General features: G+C 40.4%; 1 protein-coding gene across 2 annotated transcripts in view; it reads left to right on the forward strand.

Moving 5' to 3' along the window:
• Positions 1-23592, forward strand: part of ATG2B (autophagy related 2B) — a 516631-nt gene that overhangs the window by 60054 nt on the left and 432985 nt on the right. For both annotated transcript variants that reach the window (XM_053697497.1, XM_053697498.1), the window contains exons 10-13: positions 557-662; positions 760-1021; positions 3577-3727; positions 4116-4208. In XM_053697497.1, the coding sequence (XP_053553472.1) occupies positions 557-662; positions 760-1021; positions 3577-3727; positions 4116-4208 (612 nt within the window). The remainder of the gene's footprint in view (positions 1-556; positions 663-759; positions 1022-3576; positions 3728-4115; positions 4209-23592) is intronic.

Genomic DNA, 23592 nt, shown 5'->3' on the forward strand with positions numbered 1-23592 from the left:
GTGTGTACTGTCCTTTTAAGTAGATTCATATAAATTATGTATTGAATTTTAAAACTGTTGACATGTACGTGATGCAATATAAACATTACATTATGCGAGTTATGTGATGTAAATATGAATATACACAAAGTAATAACGGTAGAAGGGAATGATGAAGAGGTAACATTTAGAAGAATGATAATCTTGTAAGACGGTTGTCCTTCCTAAATAGATCAGAGGCCGACGTTTCAAGAAAGTAAGATGGTCTTGTCTTGTTTTTATGTTGAGTTGTGGGGCATTTCTGAGCAGTGAGATGTAAATTAAAGGACATTCTAAGGCAAAATGTTCATGCTCTTCTGCATGTTCTATGTGTTTAACTCTACAAACATATAGGTAAAGTAACGCTTTCCTATTATATTTAATTATGTGGTTTCCTGTAAATACTGTAGATGACAAGAGGATATTGAACAAACTTAACTCAAGTATAGATGCAACCATAATGTCAGTTATGTGGGATACTAGTATTTACAAATAAGCCTTACCCAGACCTGTAGCCTGAATTTATGTTTCATTACAGTCAACCTGGGGTGATTATCAAGAACGTCACAAACCAGAAGAGCAAGTAGTGCGAGGGACAGCACCGAAATCTCACATTGTTCACCAAAATCATATTCGAAGGACCAGTGAGTAATCCTTTTTTTTTCTGATTTTTATTTTCTGTGATCAGTATTGGGGAACTATTTATCACCTAATGATGCTATACTTGTAACTTTATTGCAGCACTTCCAACACGCTCAATATCCATGGATGAATCAAGACCCGAGGTTGTGTTTAGGCTGGCTGTGGATTCTTTGTCTATCTCAGTGCTTCACATCGACCCTCTGCCACCAACTGAAACCACTTTGAGCAATAACCGACTAACCCCCATGTCAGCTGATTTCTTCCGACACATTGAAAAAATGGATCCTCACACATTTACAAAAGATAATTTCACCTCTTTCAGAAATGTTTTTGCCAAGGCTTGTTCTCATGACCACCTTAGGTACAGTTCTCTAAATACATATTCACAAAATCACAAATGTGTCTGGCTCCTAATATTTTGGATTATACTATAAGTTTTCATATTTTTTTCTTGGCTTTATAAAATTTGAAAATATATATGTATGTGTTTGTGTGTATCATATCTATCTATCTATCTATCTATCTATCTATCTATCTATCATATAGATATTTTATATTTAAATGTTTTTATTGAGTTTACAATGGACATTATAACAGGAACAAACAAGAGCAGTAATATACAATTATACATTACTTAACAATAGTCAGTCTTAACAACAGTCTCACTCTTTTGGGAGTGTCTTACATGTTTTGCATAGGATCCATACATTATTCATTTTTGGAGCAAAAGTAATTTGTAGGAATCCTTTTAGAAGAGGAGAGATGGAGAGGAGAAGAATGGAAGGAGAGGGAGGTCGAGGACCAAGGAGGGAGGGTTAGGGGGAACTGAGGAGGAGGAAGTGAAGGGAAAAGGAGGAAGAGTCTAGCTGGTTGTTATTCAGAGTCAGGCATGATCTTATAATGCCTAGGGGATGGTGTGAGGAGGTGTTTAGATGTTACGCAGCTATCCCTGTTGATCTCTGATCCCACACGGATATTGCATCTAAAATAAGGCTAGGTTTACCCTGATAGCAGTAGTGGATGTTTTCCAGTGATAGTATATAATCGACCTCCCGTAACCACATCTAAAATGTTGGGACTTGTGTCTTTTTCCAAAACCTGGGTATTAGTCGTTTGGCACAGTTTATCATGCATTGTAAAAGTTTTTTTGCGTATGGGACATGCGATTTTCAGCAGGTTATTGAGAAGAATCATTGTGGGATGTAGTTGCAGAGTTGTGTCCAGGGTAGCGTTAATGCAGATTGTAATAGAGTCCCAATAGGATTTGAGATGTGGACATGACCACCAAATATGTGACATTGTTCCTAACTCGCCGCAATGTCTCCAGCATAGCAGGGAAGCAGTAGGGAAGATACTGTATAATCTATGTGGGGTAAAATACCTACGGGATATAATTATGTAATTTAGTTCTGAGATGGCGGGTGAGATTGAGAACTTTTGATTGTGTTGAAATTTACTCCACTGAGTATCTGCAAATGATACTTTTAATTATTTTTCCCACTTAGGTATAAATGTGGGTTTATGTACCAGGAAGGATCCTCTAAGTAAGTTATAGATTAGAGATATGTGTGATCTTTGAATGTCTGTAGTGACGCACAGAGACTCGAAAGGAGTCATTGATCTAGTAAATTCCGCTTTTTTTGGGTGGGAGACTATTGTGTGCCTTATTTGAACGTAGGCGAATCATTTATGAAAAGGTGTGCCAATCGATTGGTGTTGGTCTTCCAGAGTTCGAAAGTGCCCATCTTGAAACAATTGGTAGATAGACGTTTGAGGAGATTGTTCCTTTGTTATTAATGTCTGCAAGATATAAGGATTGAGGACAGAGGGGTTATCAAACAATGGGGTAAGGGGTGAAATAGGGCTGGATATGCTTTTGTGTTCTTGGACCACTTTATCCCATGTTTTAAGGGTGGATGCTACATAATAGTTGGTTGTGCTTGTTTGTGGTCTGTGTGCTTTGGGGTACCAACATAGGAATCTTAGACTAGGTACATTTATCAGGAAAGCTTCTATGTGGACCCAAGGTTTATTAGAGTTGGAGTGGTTCCAAGCCACTATATGTGCTAGTTGGAAAGCATTGTAATAATTAAATAGATTTGGAAAACCCAAGCCTCCTGTCTTCTTTGCAAAGGTAGAGTGTTGATTTGGAGACTCTAGGTCTCTGGTGGGACTATAAAAATGTTTCTAGAGTTTTTTGCTGTGTAGTTAAGTAGTGGATTGATAAATCAAGGGGTAGGACCTGAAAGAGGTAAAGAAATTTCAGGAGTATGGTCATTTTGACTGCATTTGCGTGACCTAGCCAGGAGTTTATGCCATTGCTCTAGAAGGTTGCGAGTTTCCGTTTGTAGTGGGAGGTAGTTCTGAGTAAATAGGTCAGATAGTTGGGGATAAATATTTATTCCTAGATATCTAAAGGAGTTTTTCTCTTGCAAGGTGTATCCAGTCCACGGATTCATCCTTTACTTGTGGGATATTCTGATTCCCTACAGGAAGTGGCAAAGAGAGCACACAGCAGAGCTGTCCATATAGCTCCCCCTCTAACTCCACCCCCCAGTCATACTCTTTGCCGGCTCTAAGCACTAGGGTCTCTCTCGGGAGGGTAAAGTGAATGTGGTGTTAGAATTGTAGTTTTATTATCTTCAATCAAAAGTTTATTTTAAATGGAAGCCCTATCAGAACACACTGGGGTAGCTGCCCATGTCAGGGATGCGTTTTAGTGTTTGCAGTAAATGTTAGATTATTTCTTTGGTTGAATTCATCTATATTTATGTTTAACCCCTTGTTTGCAGCTAGTCTGCATTTCTTGTTCATACATTTGATACCTTTTACATAATATGTTTCACCATTGTAGAATTATTTGATTTTTGAAAACATAGTATATTACAAACTAACCCGATGGTTGTATATAAACAGATTTATGGGTATGGAAATTAAAATAGCCCATGAACAAAGGCAGAGGACAAACTCACAGACTTTCAGCAGTGATGTGTCTATTGGACAACTGGAGCTTTTAGAGTGCCTTTTCCCCAGTGATTCTCAAACTATTCGTCCTCAATATACAGAAGTAAGAATTCCAATCCTTTTATTTTTGCCAGTTTACTTCTATTATCAAATGTTCTTTGTTCTCTTAGTATTTTTTGTTAAAGATAAAACCAAGATAGGCTCTAAAACAGCAGTGCACTACTAGGAGCTACTTGAACACATCAGATGAGCCAAAGGCCACAAATCACCTGCAAGCTCCCTGTAATGCGTTGTACCTTCTGAGCATACTTAGGTATGCTTTTCAATAGAGGATACCAACAGAACAAAGACAATTTGATAACAGATGTAAATTGGAAAGTTGAAATGCATGCTCGTTATGAATCATAGATGTTTAATGTTGACTTTACTGTTCTTTTTAACTTACTTTGACTATTATAATATATTAATATTTTTTCCTTTTTTATGTACAGTTACTAAGGTTTGACAATGTTAGTGGAACTGACTCACGGTCTACACCATGCCTTCATCTCCTCTATAAACACTCTGGTACTAGGGGACCTCAGGTAAGATGATGAATTAAATTATCTGCGAACTAGATACAAGTTATTGTTAGAAAAGATTATGTCTCTCATTTTAGGTTTCATAGTTGGTAAAATTATTTTTTTTAATGAAATATTTTCTGAATAGTCTTAAAACTTCCAGTTCCCACTAATATAACAGCAGAAATTATTTTCTTTTTAGAATTAATAAATGTATATTTCTTAAAGGGACAGTCTACTCCAGAATTTTTATTGTTTTAAAAAAATAGATAATCCCTTTATTACTCATTCCCCAGATTTGCATAACAAACACAGTTATATTAATATACTTTTTACCTCTGTGATTACCTTGTAACTGAGCCTCTGCAGATTGCCCCCTTATTTCAGTTCTATTGACAGATTAGCATTTTAGCCAGTCAGTTCCCTCTCATAAGTAACTCCACTGGCATGAGCAAAATATCTTTCCAAAGGCAGGGAGAGTGCGACTTTATTCCTTACTGTTGGGAATATCAAAACCTGGCCACCAAGAGGTGGCAAAGACACCCCAGCCAAAGGCTATAAATATCCCTTCCACTTCCCCCATCCCCCAGTCATTCTTTGCCTTTCGTCACTAGAGGAGGATGGCAGAGAAAGTGTTAGAAGAAGTTCCCTAGCGATGATGTAGATGTCCCTAATTTTACAATGGGTGGAAGCTCACAACTGTCTTCTGTCAGCTATCCACATTCCGGGGATGGACAACTGGGAAGTGGACTTCCTCCGCAGACCATCCTTTCATCCAGGTAAAATGTCTCTCCACCCCGAAGTGTTTGCAGAGATTTGTTGCAGATAGGGGAGGCCAGAGATCGATCTCATGGCTTCTCGTCTTAATGCCAAGCTACCCAGGTATGGGTCGACCTTGAGGGATCCTCAAGCAGAAATAGTAGATGCGTTGGCAGTCCCATGGAGGTTCAGTCTCATATATCTTTTTCCTCCATTAGCTCTGCTCCCTTGTGTAGTGGCTCACATCAAACAGGAGCAAACCCCAGTGATTCTAATAGCTCCTTCCTTGCCTCGAAGGACCTGGTTTGCAGATCTGGTGAGAATGTCCTTGTTTCCTCCGTGGAGGTTACCTTATAGGAAGGACCTTCTTATTCAGGGTCCATTCCTACACCAAAATCTAGATTCTCTGAGGCTGACTGCATGGAAATTGAATGTTTAGACCTGTCCAAAAGAGTTTTCTTTGATAGTGTCATAGACACATTGATTCAGGCTTGTAAGCCAGTTACTCAACGCATCTACCATAAAGTATGGAGGACTTACCTGCACTGGTGTGAGGAACGCAGTCTTGCATGGCACAAAGTCAGGGTTGCTAGAATTTTAGGTTTTCTCCAAGACGGTTTGTAGAAGGGGTCTATCTGCCAGCTCTCTGAAGGGCCATATCTCAGCCCTATCAGTCTTACTGCACAAGAGATTAGCTGATCTTCAGGACATGCAGCCTTTTGTGAAGGCTCTGACTAGAAACAGACCTGTATTCAAACCTGTTGTTCCACCTTGGAGCCTCAATCTTGTTCTTTGTGTTTTTTCAGCAGGCTCCGTATCTCCCTATCTGAATCATGCAAGTTTAATTTTGACTAGACTGACCCTTTTAAGATTTATCACTTTTAAGCTTTATCACTTTTTAATAACATATTTAATTGCCTGATAATTAAAAAAAAAAAAAAAAAATTAAAAAAAATTCTTCCTTCAACTCGTTTGTGACAGTTCATGTAGTTTGTTGCTGATGGATATTTGGTTCGGTCTACTGGGAGAGATATTATTGAAATAATTTTGACTACTCTTTTTAATAACATTTTCACATTGTTTCCTTTATCACACCAGTTCTTTTTATATTTCCCAGGAGGGTGTAGATATTGAGCTTCTTTCAATAATTATTACTTATTTAACAAACTAATAATTCCTTTTTAACATTTGATTTAACATTGGTGATGATTGCATAATTTGTGTTTGAATTAAAACACACAAAAGAAACTATCTGCGCTACTTCCCAGGCAATGATAAAATACAACTATTGTAAAGCAAATACTCGAGTTACCATCTAATTGTTAATAATAACTATGCAACAAAAGGTAAAATGTGCACACAATGTTCAAAGGTGATGTCTCTGTTGTTAGATGTTTCAAACGAAATCACAGGTGAGTGTGGCCAAATAATGACCGTATATAAAATGTCATACCGAATGTTTCAATATAAAACTGACCACAGTACTTCACTATGTTCATATGCCAGTATAGCAGCAAAGTACAAGATATGCTCTTCAGAATAGGTTAGATTAATCCTTCCAAGCCCTCCAGCCCGTGGTGGCGGCTTCTGAAAAATGGCTCTTGATTCTGGCCAGATGATGACGTTACCCGGTAGTGGGTGTGGTGTCCAAGATGCAGCTCCAGCGATACTGAGCTCGATCCTCTCAGCAAACCAGGTATACAAAAAAAACAATAAAACATAAGGAGTGCAAAACTCGATTCAAGTGAGTTTTATTAAACAAGCAAATCACGCAATAAAAGAAACACACTTATAAGATATGCAAGGGATATCAGCATGTAGTCATTACAGACAACCAGGTAAGCGATTCACAGGATCAGATCAGGATAGATGGAATTCAATTGCTCACACGTAAAACCACCGTGTCTCCCAAAGCAGCAATCTCCGTTTACAGGATCCAGGAATTTGCTTAAAAAAATGTGTAGTGACAAAAAATGGCAATGCTTGATGGCAATACTAAAATAACTTTAAAACATTGCTAAACAGATGTCTTACCATTTTAGCAATGTTTTAAAGCTAAAGCTTGTTTAATAAAACTAATTTGAATCGAGTTTTGCGCTCCTTTTGTCTTCTTGTTTTCTCTTGTATGGTGTATCCAGTCCACGGATCATCCATTACTTGTGGGATATTCTCATTCCCAACACGAAGTTGCAAGAGGACACCCACAGCAGAGCTGTAATATAGCTCCTCCCCTAACTGTCATAGCCAGTCATTCTCTTGCAACTCTCAACAAGCTAGGATGTTGTAGGAGAGAGTGGTTAAATATAGTTAGTTTATTTTCTTCAATCAAAAGTTTGTTATTTTTAAATAGTACCGGAGTTGTGCTATTTTATCTCAGGCAGTAAATAGAAGAAGAATCTGCCTGAAGTTTCTATGATCTTAGCAGGTTGCAACTAAGATCCATTGCTATTCTCACATATGTCTGAGGGGATTACACAGATGAGGTAACTTCAGCGAGAGAATGGCGTGCAGTTTATTCTGCTATCAGGTATGTGCAGTTATAATTTTTTCTAGAGATGGAAAACACTAGAAAATGCTGCTGATACCGGATTAATGTAAGTTAAGCCTGAATACAGTGATTTAATAACGACTGGTATCATGCTTACTCCCAGGGGTAATACCCTTATGATATTGCAATATAAACGTTTGCTGGCATGTTTAATCGTTTTTATATATGCATTGGTGATAAAACTTTATTGGGGCCTAGTTTTTTCCACATGGCTGGCTTAAATTTTGACTAGAAACAGTTTTACTGAGGCTTTCCACTGTTATAGTATAAAAGTTACAGTTGGTGCAGTTAAAATTACAAACTGTGACATCCAGCTTCCCTCAGGAGTCCCCTGTATGCTATAGGACATCTCTAAAGGGCTCAAAGGCTTTCCAAAGTCGTTTATTGGGGAAGGTAGGACCACAGCTTGCTGTGGCAGTTGGTTGTGACTGTAAAAAAAAAAAAGAATATTTCGTTTTTTTGATCCGTTTTTTGAACTAAGGGGTTAATCATCCATTTGCAAGTGGATGCAATGCTCTGCTAGCCTATTACATACACTGTAAAAATTTCGGTTGATTTACTGCATTTTTTCACTGTTTTTCAAATTCTGACAAAATTTGTTTCTCTTAAAAGCACAGTACCGTTTTTTATATTTGCTTGTTAACTTGATTTAAAGTGTTTTCCAAGCTTGCTAGTCTCATTGCTAGTCTGTATAAACATGTCTGACATAGAAGAAACTCCTTGTTCATTATGTTTAAAAGCCATGGTGGAACCCCCTCTTAGAATGTGTACCAAATGTACTGATTTCATTTTATGCAATAAAGATCATATTCTGTTTTTAAAAAAATTATCACCAGAGGAATCTGACGAGGGGAAAGTTATGCCGACTAACTCTCCCCACGTGTCAGACCCTTTGACTCCCGCCCAAGGGACTCACGCTCAAATGGCGCCAAGTACATCTAGGGCGCCCATAGCGTTTACTTTACAAGACATGGCGGCAGTCATGGATAATACACTGTCAGCTCTATTAGCCAGACTACCTGAACTTAGAGGTTAGCGAGATAGCTCTGGGGTGAGACAAAATGCAGAGCATACTGACGCTTTAAGAACCATGTCTGATACTGCCTCACAATATGCAGAAGCTGAGGAAGGAGAGCTTCAGTCAGTGGGTGATGTTAATGACTCAGGAAAGATACCTGATTCTAATATTTCTACATTTAAATTTAAGCTTGAACACCTCCGCGTGTTACTTAGGGAGGTTTTAGCTGCTCTGAATGACTGTGATACCATTGCAGTGCCAGAGAAATTTTGTAGACTGGATAAATGCTTTGCAGTGCCGGTGTGTACTGATGTTTTTCCAATACCTAAAAGGTTTACAGAAATTATTAATAAGGAATGGGATAGACCAGGTGTGCCGTTCTCTTCCCCTCCTATTTTTAGAAAAATGTTTTCCAATAGACGCCACCACACAGGACTTATGGCAGACAGTCCCTAAGGTGGAGGGAGCAGTTTCTACTCTAGCAAAGCGTACTACTATCCCTGTCGAGGACAGTTGTGCTTTTTTAGAGCCGATGGATAAAAAATTAGAAGGTTACCTTAATAAAATATTTATTCAACAAGGTTTTATCCTACAGCCCATTGCATGCATTGCCCCTGTCACTGCTGCTGCGGCGTACTGGTTTGAGTCTCTGGAAGAGGCTTTACAGGTAGAGACTCCATTGGATGACATACTTGGCAAACTTATAGCACTTAAGCTAGCCAATTATTTTATTTCTAATGCCATTGTTCATTTGAATAAACTAACGGCTAAGAATTCTGGTTTTGCTATACAGGCGCGCAGAGCGCTATGGCTTAAATCATGATCAGCTGACGTGACTTTAAAATCTAAGCTACTTAACATTCCCTTCAAGGGGCAGACCCTATTCGGGCCTGGTTTGAAGGAGATTATTGCTGATATCACGGGAGGAAAAGGTTGTGCCCTTCCTCAGGACAGGTCCAAATCTAGGGCCAAACAGTCTAATTTTCGTGCCTTTCGAAACTTCAAGGCAGGTGCGGCATCAACTTCCTCTAATAATAAACAAGAGGGAACTTTTGCTCAATCAAAGACGGTCTGGAGACCAAACCAGACCTAGAAAAAAGGTAAGCAGGTCAAAAAGCCTGTTGCTGCCTCTAAGACAGCATGAAGGAACGACCCCCTATCCGGTAACGGATCTAGTAGGGGGCAGACTTTCACTCTTCGCCCAGGCATGGGAAAGAGATGTTCAGGATCCCTGGGCGTTGGAAATTATATCCCAGGGATATCTTCTGGACTTCAAAGCTTCCCCCCCAAAAGGGAGATTTCACCTTTCACAATTATCTGCAAACCAGATAAAGAGTGAGGCATTCTTACACTGTGTACGAGACCTCCTAGTTATGGGAGTGATACATCCAGTTCCAAAGGAGGAACAGGGTTTTTACTCAAATCTGTTTGTGGTTCCCAAAAAAGAGGGAACCTTCAGACCGATTTTGGATCTAAAGATCTTAAACAAATTCCTCAAAGTTCCGTCGTTCAAGATGGAAACTATTCGTACCATCCTACCACTGATCCAGGAGGGTCAATATATGACTACAGTGGATCTAAAGGATGCTTATCTTCACATTCCGATACACAAAGATCATCATCGGTTTCTCAGGTTTGCCTTTCAAGACAGGCATTACCAGTTGTAGCTCTTCCCTTTGGATTAGCTACAGCCCCAAGAATCTTTACAAAGGTTCTAGGGTCGCTTTTGGTGGTCCTAAGGCCGTGGGGCATAGCAGTAGCCCCTTATTTAGACGACATCCTGATACAGGCGTCAAACTTCCAAATTGCCAAGTCTCATACGGACGTAGTACTGGCATTTCTGAGGTTGCATGGGTGGAAAGTGAACGAGGAAAAGTGTTCTCTATCCCCACTCACAAGAGTTTCCTTTCTAGGGACTCTGATAGATTCTGTAGAAATGAAAATTTACCTTGACGGAGTCCAGGTTATCAAAGCTTCTAAATTCCTGTCGGGTTCTTCATTCCATTCCGCGCCCTTTGGTGGCTCAGTGTATGGAAGTAATTGGCTTAATGGTAGCGGCAATGGACATAGTGCCGTTTGCACGCTTACATCTCAGACCGCTGCAACTATGCAGGCTCAGTCAGTGGAGCGGGGATTACACAGATTTTGCTCCTCAACTGAATCTGGACCAAGAGACCAGGGATCCTCTTCCCTGGTGGCTATCTCGGGTCCATCTGTCCAAAGGTATGACCTTCGCAGGCCAGATTGGACTATTGTAACAACAAATGCCAGCCTTCTAGGTTGGGGTGCAGTCTGGATCTCCCTGAATGCTCAGGGATCGTGGACTCAGGAGGAGTATCTCCTTCCAATAAATATTCTGGAACTAAGAGCGATATTCAAGGCTCTTCAGGTTTGGCCTCAGTTAGCAACTCAGATTTCAGATAGTAAATCAGATTTCATTCGGTCAACATCACGACTGTAGCTTACATCAACCATCGAGGGGGAACAAGAAGTTCCCTAGAGATGTTAGAAGTTTCAAAAATAATTCACTGGGCAGAGATTCACTCTTGCCACCTATCAGCTATCCATATCCCAGGTGTAGAGCACTGGGAGGCGGATTTTCTAAGTCGTCAGACTTTTCATCCGGGAGAGTGGGAACTCCATCCGGAGGTATTTGCACAACTGTTTCTCCGTTGGGGCAAACCAGAACTGGATCTCATGGCGTCTTGCCAGAACGCCAAGCTTCCGTGTTACGGATCCAGGTCCAGGGATCCCAAGGCGACACTGATAGATACTCTAGCAGCGCCCTGGTCTTTCAAACTGGCTTATGTGTTTCCACCGTTTCCTCTGCTCCCTCGACTGATTGCCAAGATCAAGCAGGAGAGAGCATCAGTGATTCTGATAGCACCTGCGTGGACACGCAGGACCTGGTATGCAGATCTAGTGGACATGTCATTCTTTCCACCATGGTCTCTGCCTCTGAGACAGGACCTTCTACTTCAGGGTCCTTTCAACCATCCAAATCTAATTTCTCTGAGGCTGACTGCCTGGAGATTTAATGCTTGATTTTATCAAAGCGTGGCTTCTCCGAGTCAGTTATTGATACCTTAATACAGGCACGAAAGCCTGTCACCAGGAAAATTTACCATAAGGTATGGCGTAGATATCTTTATTGGTGTGAATCCAAGGGTTACTCATGGAGTAAGGTCAGGATTCCTAGGATTTTATCTTTTCTCCAAGAAGGTTTGGAAAAAGGATTGTCAGCTAGTTTCTTAAAGGGACAGATTTTTGCTCTGTCTATTCTTTTGCACTAGCGTCTGGCAGATGTTCCAGACGTTCAGGCATTTTGTCAGGCTTTAGTTTGAATCAAGCCTGTGTTTAAACCTGTTGCTCCACCATGGAGCTTAAACTTGGTTCTTAAGGTTCTTCAAGGAGTTCCGTTTGAACCTCTTCATTCCATAGATATCAAACTTTTATCTTGGAAAGTTCTTTTTTTTTTTTTTTTTTTTTTGGTAGCTATTTCCTCGGCTCGTAGAGTCTCTGAGCTATCTGCCTTACAATGTGATTCTCCTTATCTGATTTTTCATACGGATAAGGTAGTCCTGCGTACCAAACCTGGGTTCTTACCTAAGGTGGTATCTAACAAGAATATCAATCAAGAGATTGTGGTTCCATCCTTGTGTTACACAATCTGGACGTGGTCTGTGCTTTAAAGTTTTACTTACAAGCTACTAAAGATTTTCGTCAAACATCTGCTTTGTTTGTTGTCTACTCTGGACAGTGGAGAGGTCAAAAGGCTTTAGCAACCTCTTTTTCTTTTTGGCTAAGAAGCTTAATCCGCTTAGCCTATGAGACTGCTGGACAGCAGCCTCCTGAAAGGATTACAGCTCATTCCACTAGAGCTGTGGCTTCCACTTGGGCCTTTAAAAATGAGGCTTCTGTTGAACAGATTTGCAAGGCGGCGACTTGGTCTTCGCTTCATACTTTTTAAAAATTTTACAAATTTGATACTTTTGCTTCTTCGGAGGCTATATTTGGGAGAAAGGTTTTACAGGCAGTGGTTCTTTCCATTTAAGTTCCTGCCTTGTCCCTCCCTTCATCCGTGTACTTTAGCTTTGGTATTGGTATCCCACAAGTAATGGATGATCCGTGGACTGGATACACCTTACAAGAGAAAACACAATTTATGCTTACCTGATAAATTTTTTTCTCTTGTGGTGTATCCAGTCCTCGGCCCACCTTGTCATTTTAAGGCAGGTAATTTTTAAATTTAAACTACAGTAACCACTACACCCTATGGTTCCTCCTTTCTCGGCTTGTTTTCGGTCGAATGACTGGCTATGACAGTTAGGGGAGGAGCTATATTACAGCTCTGCTGTGGGTGTCCTCTTGCAACTTCCTGTTGGGAATGAGAATATCCCACAAGTAATGGATGATCCGTGGACTGGATACACCACAAGAGAAATAAATTTATCAGGTAAGCATAAATTGTGTTTTTTTGTGTTTGAATTAAGTTTTTCATTTTTTATGTGCATCTAATCATTTTTTTTCAGTTGCAACATGCTTCATAGCTAAATCCTGCAATTTCAGCTTTAACTTTTGTATTAAACTAGTTAACTGTAAAGTTTATTAGCAAATGAACTGACCATGTGCAATAATGTATATATTTACAAAAATAAGTAATGCAAACGACCAAGAAAAGCTGTTCATAATCGGGCAAAATGGGATTTTATAACAGACAAGTCTCTTGAATTAGTTAAATCCAAAAGTCATGAGAAAACCCATGTGACTGTAGTGCCATTGGCGATTTAATGAGAAACCTCAACCATGGTTCAAAGTAAAAAAAAAAAAAAAAAAAATTTGTTAGTGAGACCTTGTTTTTCAAAATCCAGGAAGATACTCCAAAAATGAAAAAGAATTACATCTGTACTTTCATGTTTTATAATATTAAAATGGATTAGCAAAGACTATCAAGATCTCTCCCAAATTTAAAAAATAAAAGCAGCACTATATTCAAACTTAAACTTTCATGATTCAGATAGAGCACACAATTTTAAACAACTTTCCAATTCACTTCCTTTATCAAAATGTGCACCGTCTTTTTATATACACATTTTCTGAGGTACCAACTCCTACTGAGCATGTGCAAGAGTTCACTGTAAATGCATTTTGTAATTGGCTGTTGGCTGTCACATGATGCAGTGGTATGGAAAATGGAACTAACTTTGCAATATGTCAGATAAAAAAAAATCAACTTCCCATTTGAAATTCAGACTAAGTACTATTGCATTGTCTTTTTATTGTACACTTGTTCAATTTTACTGTATTTAGTGGTCCTTTAAAGATTACTCATTTACCTCATTTACGATTACTTTAAAGAATGCAAAACTCTGATACTCTACATACTGCATAATGATTGGATAAAATATACAGGAACTTGTTTACATCTGCCCCTAACTGGCCACAGCAAAGGAAGTAAGATAAGTCAAGTGGATTTTCAAGGATTAGGTCCTGGACCTGTAAAATAATACATATTTTTCTAACAAAATGAAAATTGAACTGCTTTTAAACTATTCATTTTGCTTTCTGATCTTTTTAAATTTTGTCAATAATTTGTTATCCATAAATAATATCCCAAGATAATATTCACCAGGATCCCTTCTCTTGTTATTCTTCCTGTTCTAATGTAGGGGGGAGGGGATTTGTATTGGTGGTCAGTTATGTTTATCCCCCATTAGCTGGAGGTCTCTCTCACTGATTCATATAAAATTTTGTTTACTTTGTATTTAATGAGACATAGAACATTGTATAATTGCAATAATAGCTTGATGACCAATTCTTTGGGAACCTTGGTATTTCTTGGAAACTAACATATATTATGTATGCATTTTATTTTACTTAGATAAGACTGTACTTTGTAATTGAAGATCATTTTTGCTTTAAGTAATTTTAGCCGGATACATCAGGTGATCATACATCCCTCTGTTTACTAGCAACCTAAAAATAGCTACACAAATTAGAAGTCTTCCTGGAAATGAGATATTCTATCTCAGGCAATGAGTTTTTTTTTGTTCTTAGCACAGATACCTTATTTTTTACCCAGGACTGAGGAAGGAATAGGCATCTAGTTTACCATTTATACTGTATTTGAACAATTCACAGCTACCTATAACATATTTTGCACCTGTAGTTAGAAATGCTTTATAAATTACACTTCAGATTTAAGATATACGCTCTGGGGCTCCACACTTGACCTTGTTTGTGTTATAAACTTCAATTAATTTGTTTACATTCTATATTGTATGAAAAAACATAATCATTTAAATTTAATTTATTGAACAATCTTTGTTGTCTGCATATGACACCACAGCCAATTACATGGTCTTCGCTGTTATGCCTTGCCTTGGCCAGTGTTTCCCCCCTTTTTGCAGCTTGGCTAAAGGTTAAACTGGTGTGAAGAAGAACTCAGAATTGGGGGGGAAAAGCAATTTTTTTTAAATTTATATTTTATATAGTTTTTACATGTTCCATAAGCCAGGAAATCAACAGAAATAAAAGAAAATATTGAACATTACAAATAATTATTAGTAAAAATAAGTGCATCAAAACGGTGTCCAAATGTCTAAAAAAAAATAATTTGAGATCTAATTCATGACCCCAATTAATGTAAAATGCATTGCCACACACTAAGGGGTATATTTATTAATGTGCAAACGGACATGATAGATGTAGCGTATCATGTCCGCTGCACATCGATAAATGCCGACAGCATACGCTGTATGCATTTATCCATTGCACCAGCAATTCTTGTGAAATGCTAGTGCAATGCTGCCCCCTGCAGATTTGTGGCCAATCGGCCGCTAGCAGGGGGTGTTAATCTACCCGATCGTATTCGATCGAGTTGATTTCTGTTCGCGGACAAGTAATTTTCAACAAATTTTCCTGCTCTTGTCTTTCTTTCATATAAAACAACAAAAACCTCACTGTTTAATTGATCTCTCAAGGCCATACCGATATTTTTAACATTAGGAGTTTGTGGCGAGAGTCATTCTCTCAAGATACATTTCCTTGACATTTAGTATTACCATAGCAAAGAACAAAGCCTTCTCTGTATTTACCAACTTATCAACCAAATATATGTATTCATGAAATCTATATGAATTATATTTAAAGGGATAGTAAACCCCAAAATTTTCTTTTAGGATTCAGATAGAACATACAGTTTTAAACAACTTTCCAATTTAATTCTATTATCACATTTTCTTCATTCTCTTGTTAAAAAAGTAAAAAGTGTATTTATATAACTGTGTTGGTTATGCAAAACTAGGGAATGGGTAATTTAAAGGGATTATCTATCTTTTTAAACAAAAAAAATTCTGGTGTAGACTGTCTCTTTAATCCTTTAATGGGTACTTTTCCCTTCAAGCAAGGATTGGGGCTATGCTGTGCCCATGTCAATTTCTTTAGTCAGAGTAACGGTGTATTTTAGCAGTTAGAAGACGGCGAGGTAGTCTTTGCTTAACTTCTATCATTATTGCTACCTCTAAATAGAAAACCAGGGTTGGTTACTTTGTTTTTTCTTTGACTGCAGGTCCCTGTCAGGGATTGCTGACTCTGTTACACTTGAAGTTTGTGAGAAGACTTCTAACCGTGAGTCCCTGTAGCCCTGCTCCCATGGCTTGTAATTAAATGAAGCATTAAGGGTGAGGGACTTTTATTAATTTTGCAGGGTACCCTCCAGTGAGGGCGTGCAATGTGGAAAGGAAATATGTTATCCAGAACAAATAACTTCTAGTGAAGCTTTTAATTTCTGGGTTTAGTTTCTCCTTTTCTGGGGTGGTGGTTTAATTTATCTTTCCTAAATGTTCAGAAACTACTGCACACTAGCAGTCCAGTCGGCTGGCAGCTCCTAATCCCTTAGGTAAGGGTTTTTTGTTTGCGGCCCTTTTCTTACAATCCTTATTTGAGGAGTTGTGGGAATGTTTCTTTTCTCCTTGTGTGGAGTTACATTTGGTAAACTTTTCCCTTTCATGTAGAGCTTTTCGACGTATAATCTATGTAGTCGAAGCTCTTTTATCTGTTGGACTGTTTGTTTATTGGTGCCGCCATTTTATCTCCTGCGTTGTTGCGCACTTTAAACTGACATGGAGATTGGCGCGCTCTTGTAAAAAAAGGGGGCCTTTGTAATTAGACTTAGCGATCTAATTCTTTTGGTATCTCATTCTTCTTTGTATTCTTATGAACTATTCATTTTCTTCATAAATGGAAAGAGTCCACAGCTGCATTCATTACTTTTGGGAAATAAGAACCTGGCCACCAGGAGGAGGCAAAGACACCCCAGCCAAAGGCTTAAATACTCCTCCCACTTCCCTCATCCCCCAGTCATTCTTTGCTTTTCATCCCAGCAGGTTGGCAGAGAAGAGTCAGAAGTTTTCGATAGTCTCTTATGGAGAGTAGTACTCTTCGGCATGGGACTGGAGTTTTAAGTAGTCCTGTTAGCCTCTCAGTGAGAGCCTGGGTGAAAGTTAAGAGTCCGGAGATGCAGGGAGAGTCTTTCTGCGAAACTATCCCGACTCATATTAACAGCTCCACAAGCAATCAGCGTTGACGAGTTTCGCTGCCTGCTTTTTTCTCTCAAGTCATTGGCAGAAGCGACGCTACTATCTGTCACACTTGAAGGGCCATGTTCCTGTTCCACGGCGTAGATTCTGGTAAGATCGTTTCATTTTACTTTCATCATGGATGTATTGTAATTTCAACTGTTTATCCGAGAGGGGCTGCAACCTTTTGGGAATAACTTTAACATAGGGTCTCAGTGAGGCTCCTTTTTGTATCTAGGAATCAAGGGTTAATATCTCCTGAGGGGGATTATTGAACAGGAGGTTTATAATCATGTTTGTTATGTGATTTTGTCTGCTACTGTGTAGTGTTGCTTTGGCTCATGGCTATTTTGGAACATAACGGCCTATGTCTAGTGATGCGGCCTTTCCGGTCAGTGACGCTTTTGCATGGACTGCACGGTTTACCTTGTGTCAGAGTTTTTTCCCTGTTTGTTTGCCATGTGCTGCTGGCAGCCATTTTACTCACCTCTCTTGCTGACTATGGTGCATTGTGGGGGATGCTGCTCATTTCCTGCACTTTTATGGCCAGACTGGTGTGCATCATCCGTGTGAGACAGGATGCAGTCTCAGAATTGTGATGTCATCACTTATTATTTATAGGGCCTCTGTTCAGTATGCTTTGCCTTTGCGTTGTCTCAGACCTGTTTGTGAGAGTTCCTCTGTATTACCTGGCTACCTGACGTCCTTCCTGGTTCCTGATCCCTGGCTTGTTCCTGACTCTGCTGTTTTCCTTGTTCCTGATTCCGGCTCGTCTGACTATTCGCTTTGGCTCCTGACTCGGCTCATCTGACTACCAGCTCTGGTTTTGACTCCTGGCTTGTTATTTGACTTGTGGACTTTTAATAATTTTTTGCTATTAATAAAGGTGTGATTATTTTTGCACTTGTGCGCGTGGTGACGGAGAAATCCTCGCTGGTGTCTGGTTCTCTGGAGGAGGCAGTGTTCCAGTTATGGAGGACTCTTGGAGACGGATGTCTCTGATTCAGACTTTACTTCTTACGAAGAATATGAATTGACCCGGGTGATACATGTCCATCAGTTATGTTCCGAATGCCATTTTAAATGCTCTGTTCCTCGGGATCAGGGAATCGGGGGCCCAGAGCCATCCGTTCTGGCGATTCTTTTTCTCACGAGATGAGCTCCCTACCATCAACTCTTACTATACATGCAGGTAACCCAAACGCTACTTATCCTTTCTAGGGTGTGGCTTGTTCCCACCAGAGGTTATGACACGGTTCCGCATGACCATATATTTGGCGCTGGCGCATCTGCACCTCCCGGGAGTGTGCTTACGATATTATCCGTGTTAACCGGGGCTCGTCAGGTGTGGGATTGCCTGGTCCATTTCAGCCTTCCGGGGGAGCAACTGCCCTTGAGGCCTCAGGGGGTCAACCTTCGGGGGCGGTGTTTCCTTTTGTCCCAGCGGAGGTATGTTGTGCCTTTTTTATTTTAGACTGGCACGCCTTCGTGTCCTCCTAAGGCATGTTTTTGGCGTTGCTGGAGGATCCTACTCTTCAACTGGCTTGCATACATAGACATAAGGGGATGAAGTAATCTTCTTATAGTCTTTATTATTTGTGTATCCTTTTCCAGTTCTGAGCTTGGAAGTCTCGGACCCCTGTTGGGCTGGTCCTGCGGGTCTGTCCATACTTCCTGGGCGATAACCTACGGGTTGCCTTATCTTTTATTTTCATCTGGTGAGGATGATTTTTATTTGGTCAAAAGCTCATGTTGTGGTGTGATGTTTCCTTCGGGAACTTTCCTCTCTGGAATTGATACTCACGATTTTGTGGTCGCACTGTTTACAAAAGTCTGTCTGACTGTTCTTTATCCCTCCATCATCGGGGGAGACTCTATGTGGCTTTGACAGTGCTGGGGCCCTTGGTTTCAGGCTGGTCCTGACTGGGTACAAATCCTTCTGTCTTAAATGTATAGTTCAGACACCTGGCACCTTTTTGATGTCTGGTTGGTCCGGTGAGGGCGCCGTGTGATCACAATATGATTTGTTTGGTTGTTTTGTTTTATTTTACAAGCTTCAAATAGCATCTTGAGAGGACTTGAGGGTCCGTGGTTGCTTAGGGGCATGGAGGATTGGTTCAGTCCTCATTCGCCTTTCAATCTAGTCCGTTGAGATCCGCGGCGACATGCTCAGTGGTTTCCAAATTTTTCGGGAACTAGAGTGTTCCTTCCCTTTGTGGGTTGAAGGCTTGGGGGATTTAGGTCCTTCATACCGCCGTTCTTATGGTTTTGCCTTTCATGGTCTCTTTGGAAGTGTCCTTTTAGGACTTTTTCCTTTTAGAGGTTCTCTTCCTTTGGGTCGAGACTTTCTGGCCTCGTCCGGTTTTTCTGGTGGCTTTGGCTGCTTAATTAGGAAGTGAAGGCCGTGAGGCTCTGTCTTCCTTCGGGAGTTAGTCGTCTCCATATCAGGGGCGATAGGAGGTATTGTCTCTTTTTCCAAGCTTTTCGCTTAGGGGATGTTTTTCTGCCTGGGTTTGGGATGCTTTGCATGCTTCTCCCTTGGGTGTGGTCCTCTGGAACGATAATCTGAAAGGATTGTGGAGACTAGCCATTCTTTCTACTCTCTTTCAGATGACTGTTCTCGTTTTCATTTCGCTTAGTGCTGCCCTTGGGGCCTTTGGGCTCTAGATAAATTGCGTGACTTTGTCACGGCCTTATACCTTGCTGGGGGGGTGTTGACCTCCGGCTAAGGGTGTTCTCTTCCCTTTGGGCTGGGAATTACGAGTGAGTCCTGTACCCGTTCTCCAGATTCCCAGTTCTCATCCCCTGTGAGGTCCGATTGCTTCAGACGGGGTATCTTGTGTTCCCTGAGGGTGTTGTTGATTCTAGGACTATTCTGGGTCCCGGGTCCGGAGTTCTTGTCTTGGATCCTTCTTTGATGTCTGGAGACTTATGAGGACTGGTTCGGGACGACCCAGTTTTTTTCAGGGACCCTATGTTGCGACATAGGGGCTAGCTCATTGCTCAATCCAAAAGCAGTAGTTATGAGTTTTACACAACAAAACCGTTACACAAAACTCATAACTAAACTATTACAAAGTACACTAACAGCCATAAACTACCGATTAACCCCTAAAATAAAATTTATTAACCCTTATTCCGCTGCTCCCCGACATCGTCGCCACTATGCTAAAGTTATTAACCCCTATTCCCCTGCTCCCAACATCGCCCACACTATAACAAAGATATTAACCCCTATTCCGCCGCTCCCTGACATCTCCACCACTGAATAAAGTTATTAACCCCTAAACCTCTGGCCTCCCACATCACTACCACTAAATAAACCTATTAACCCCTAAACCAACAGCCCCCCACATCGCCAAAAACTAAATTAAACTATTAAAACCCCTAAACCTAACAACCCCCTAACTTTAAATTAAAATTACAAGATCCCTATCTTAAAATAAATAAAAACTTACCTGGGAAATTAAAAAAAAACTAAATTTAAACTATAAATTAAACTAACATTACTATTATACTAAAATTAAAATGGCTATAAATTAAATTACACATTAAAAAAAAACCAAACCCTCCTAAAAAATAAAACCTATGAGTTTAATAACTTCATTTAGTGGCGGCGATGTCAGGGAGTGGCGGAATAGGGGTTAATATCTTTATTATAGTGTGGGCGATGTTGGGGTGCGGGGGAATAAGGGTTAATAACTTTAGTATAGTGGCGGCGATATTGGGAGCGGCAGATTAGGGGTTAATAAGTTTATGTAGTTGTCGGCGATGTCAGGGGCGGAATATTAGGGGTGTTTAGATGTGGGGTTTATGTTAGGGTGTTTTTTCTCCCATAGACATCAATGGGGTTGCGTTACGGAGCTTTTCATTCCGGGATTGCAGGTGTAAGAAAAAAAGACTAACACTTTCTCCCCATTGATGTCTATGGGGAAATCATGCACGAGCACGTCAAAGCAGCGCTTGTATTTTGTGCGGTATGGAGCTCATCTCAACCATATCACATGCACATAGTGGCTTTTCTAAAACTCGTAAGTGCAGCGCTATGGGGGGTGAAATAATGCAACTTTTGTTGCATTCGTTTCGCACCCTCTATAGCGCAAAACTTGTAATCTAGGTGTGTATTGGCAATGTTCCAAACAAGGTATTGTAAGATATTGTGAGCTTCTGTTACTTAGTCACTCCCGGATATCTATATATGTTATATGCTTGCTTACTGACTAAGTCAGCATTACATAATGCCTGGTGTTAAAAAAAAGTCAGAAGGACACACTAACCCCTCTGTAACTACAGTGATACCATTTTTATACATATTAAAATCTTACACCACTACCAAGGTGTTTTTTTGTGGATCTTTTTCTTTGGTCCATTGGAGTATTTGGTCTCATGGTGCCTTCCATGGACCTTATCCGGTCTGTTCGTTCCCATCTGTGACCTCTACAGTTATGCATTCTCAGACAATTGGAATGGAGACCTATCTGATCTGAGGAGAGTTCTAGGCTCAGTATCTTCGGGATTTTCAGGATCATCCGAGAGAACTTTCTTCCGAGACCATCTTGGGAGAATGTGTCCTCGGATGACAGCCTGTCGGGCTGGGGCTCAGTTTAGGGTTCTTTGACCCGAGAGGAGTCTTCTCTCCCAATAATCATTTTAGATCTGGGAGCAATTTTTAATGCTCTACAGACTGACATCTCCTAGGTTCGATTCGATTTATCAGATCTCAGTCTCAGTCTCCTCAGTGGTGTATATCATCTACCAGGGAGGAAGTCTCTGTTCCTTAGCTATGAGGGCAAAATCTCACAATTGTGTTTTCTTTGCCATCCACTCCCCAGGGGTGGACTACGGGGAAGCAGTTTTTCCGAGCAGGCAGAATTTTTTTTTTTCAAGGGGAGTGGGCTCTTCTTTTGGAAGTATGCTCCAGGATAACCTTCAGGTGGGGGGTTCCGGAGTTGGTTCTCATAGCGTGTCGACCAATCGCCAAGTTTCAAAGGTACGGGTTAGATCAAGAGATCCCCAAGTTATTCTGTTCGGGGGTTTGGCAGTCCCCTGAGACTTCGATCTTATATTCTTGTTCCCTCTGTTTTCTCTCCTTCATTGAGTCATTGCTCGTATCAGACAGAAGAGGGCGTTTGTGATTCTAATAGCTCCTGTCTGGTCTTGCAGGATCTGGTTTGCGGGTCTGTGGAAGATGTCTTCTCTTTCCCCTTGGAGGTTACCTCTGAGGAATGACCTTCTACTTCAGGGTTCTTCCTCCTCCCTAATCTAGATTCTCTGAATCTTGTCTCTCTAGTGTAGCTTGGAAAGGTTGGAAAATTTAATGCACCCTCGGTTACTCGCCCTTTATGTTGTGTTTAGACTGCTTGTAAATTGAACGCCTAATCTTGGTCTGACTTGGTTATTTTCTGAGAAGGTTATTGATACTATGCTTCAGGCTCGTAAGCCTGTTTCTCGTAAAATGTACCATCAGGTTTGGAGTATATCCCTGTATTGGTGCGAATTGAAGGGCTTTCTCTTGGAGTTGGGTGAGAGTTCCTTGCATTCTGTCCTTTCTTCAGGAGGGTCTGGAGAAGGGTTTATCAGTTCTCTGAAGGGTCAGATTTCTGTACTGTTTATCCTTTTGCACAAACGTCTGGTAGATCTGCCAAATGTTCGATCCTTTGTTCAGGCCCTGGTCAGAATTACTCCTGTGTTTAAACCTATTGCTCTTTTGAGCCTTAACCTTATCCTTAGTTTTGCTGCAGGCTACATTTGAGTAGTTGCTATATTTTCTTTTAACTCTGCAGTGTGATTTCCCTTACCTTATTTTTCATGTGGATAAGGTGGTTCTTCGTACTATATTGGGGTCTTCTTCCCAAAGTGGTTTCGGATCGCAACTTCAATCACGATATTGTTGTTCCTTCCTTTTTGTCAAATTCCTTCTTCTAAGAAGGAACGTCTGTTACTCAACCCGGATGTTGTACGTGTTTTTAAATCTCTTCTATCCTGTTCGTTGTTTTTCGCTGGTAAGCGTTAGGGCCAGAAGGCCTCTTCTCTTTCTCCTTGGTTGAGAAGTGTTATTCGGATAACTTATGAATCTGCTGGACAACAGCTTCTTAAGAGAATTACGTCTCTTTCCACTAGAGCTGTCTCCTCTTCCTGTGCTTTCTAAAGGGAAGTTTTTCTGTGGAGCAGATTTGCAAGGCAGTCACATGGTCCTCTTTGCTTTCCTTTTACAACTTCTAAAAATGTTGATACTTTTGCCTCGGCTGAGGCTTCCTTTGAGAGAAAAGTTCTTCGAGCGGTGGTGCCTTCTGTTTAAGTACGCCTGTCTTGTTCTCCCTCCCTTTCATTCTGTGTCCTCTAGCTTGGGTATTGGTTCCCACTAGTAATTGGAATTAAATTGTGGACTCTCCATGTCCGGAAATAATTTTTTTTTTATCAGGTAAGCATAAATTCTGTTTTCCTTGTTTTAAAGAGCTTAAAAGATTTAGGAAGACAATGTGGCTCCCACACAAAAGTGAACAT

Source organism: Bombina bombina, chromosome 1 (genome assembly GCF_027579735.1).
Source record: "Bombina bombina isolate aBomBom1 chromosome 1, aBomBom1.pri, whole genome shotgun sequence".
Classification (NCBI taxonomy): Eukaryota; Metazoa; Chordata; class Amphibia; order Anura; family Bombinatoridae; genus Bombina; species Bombina bombina.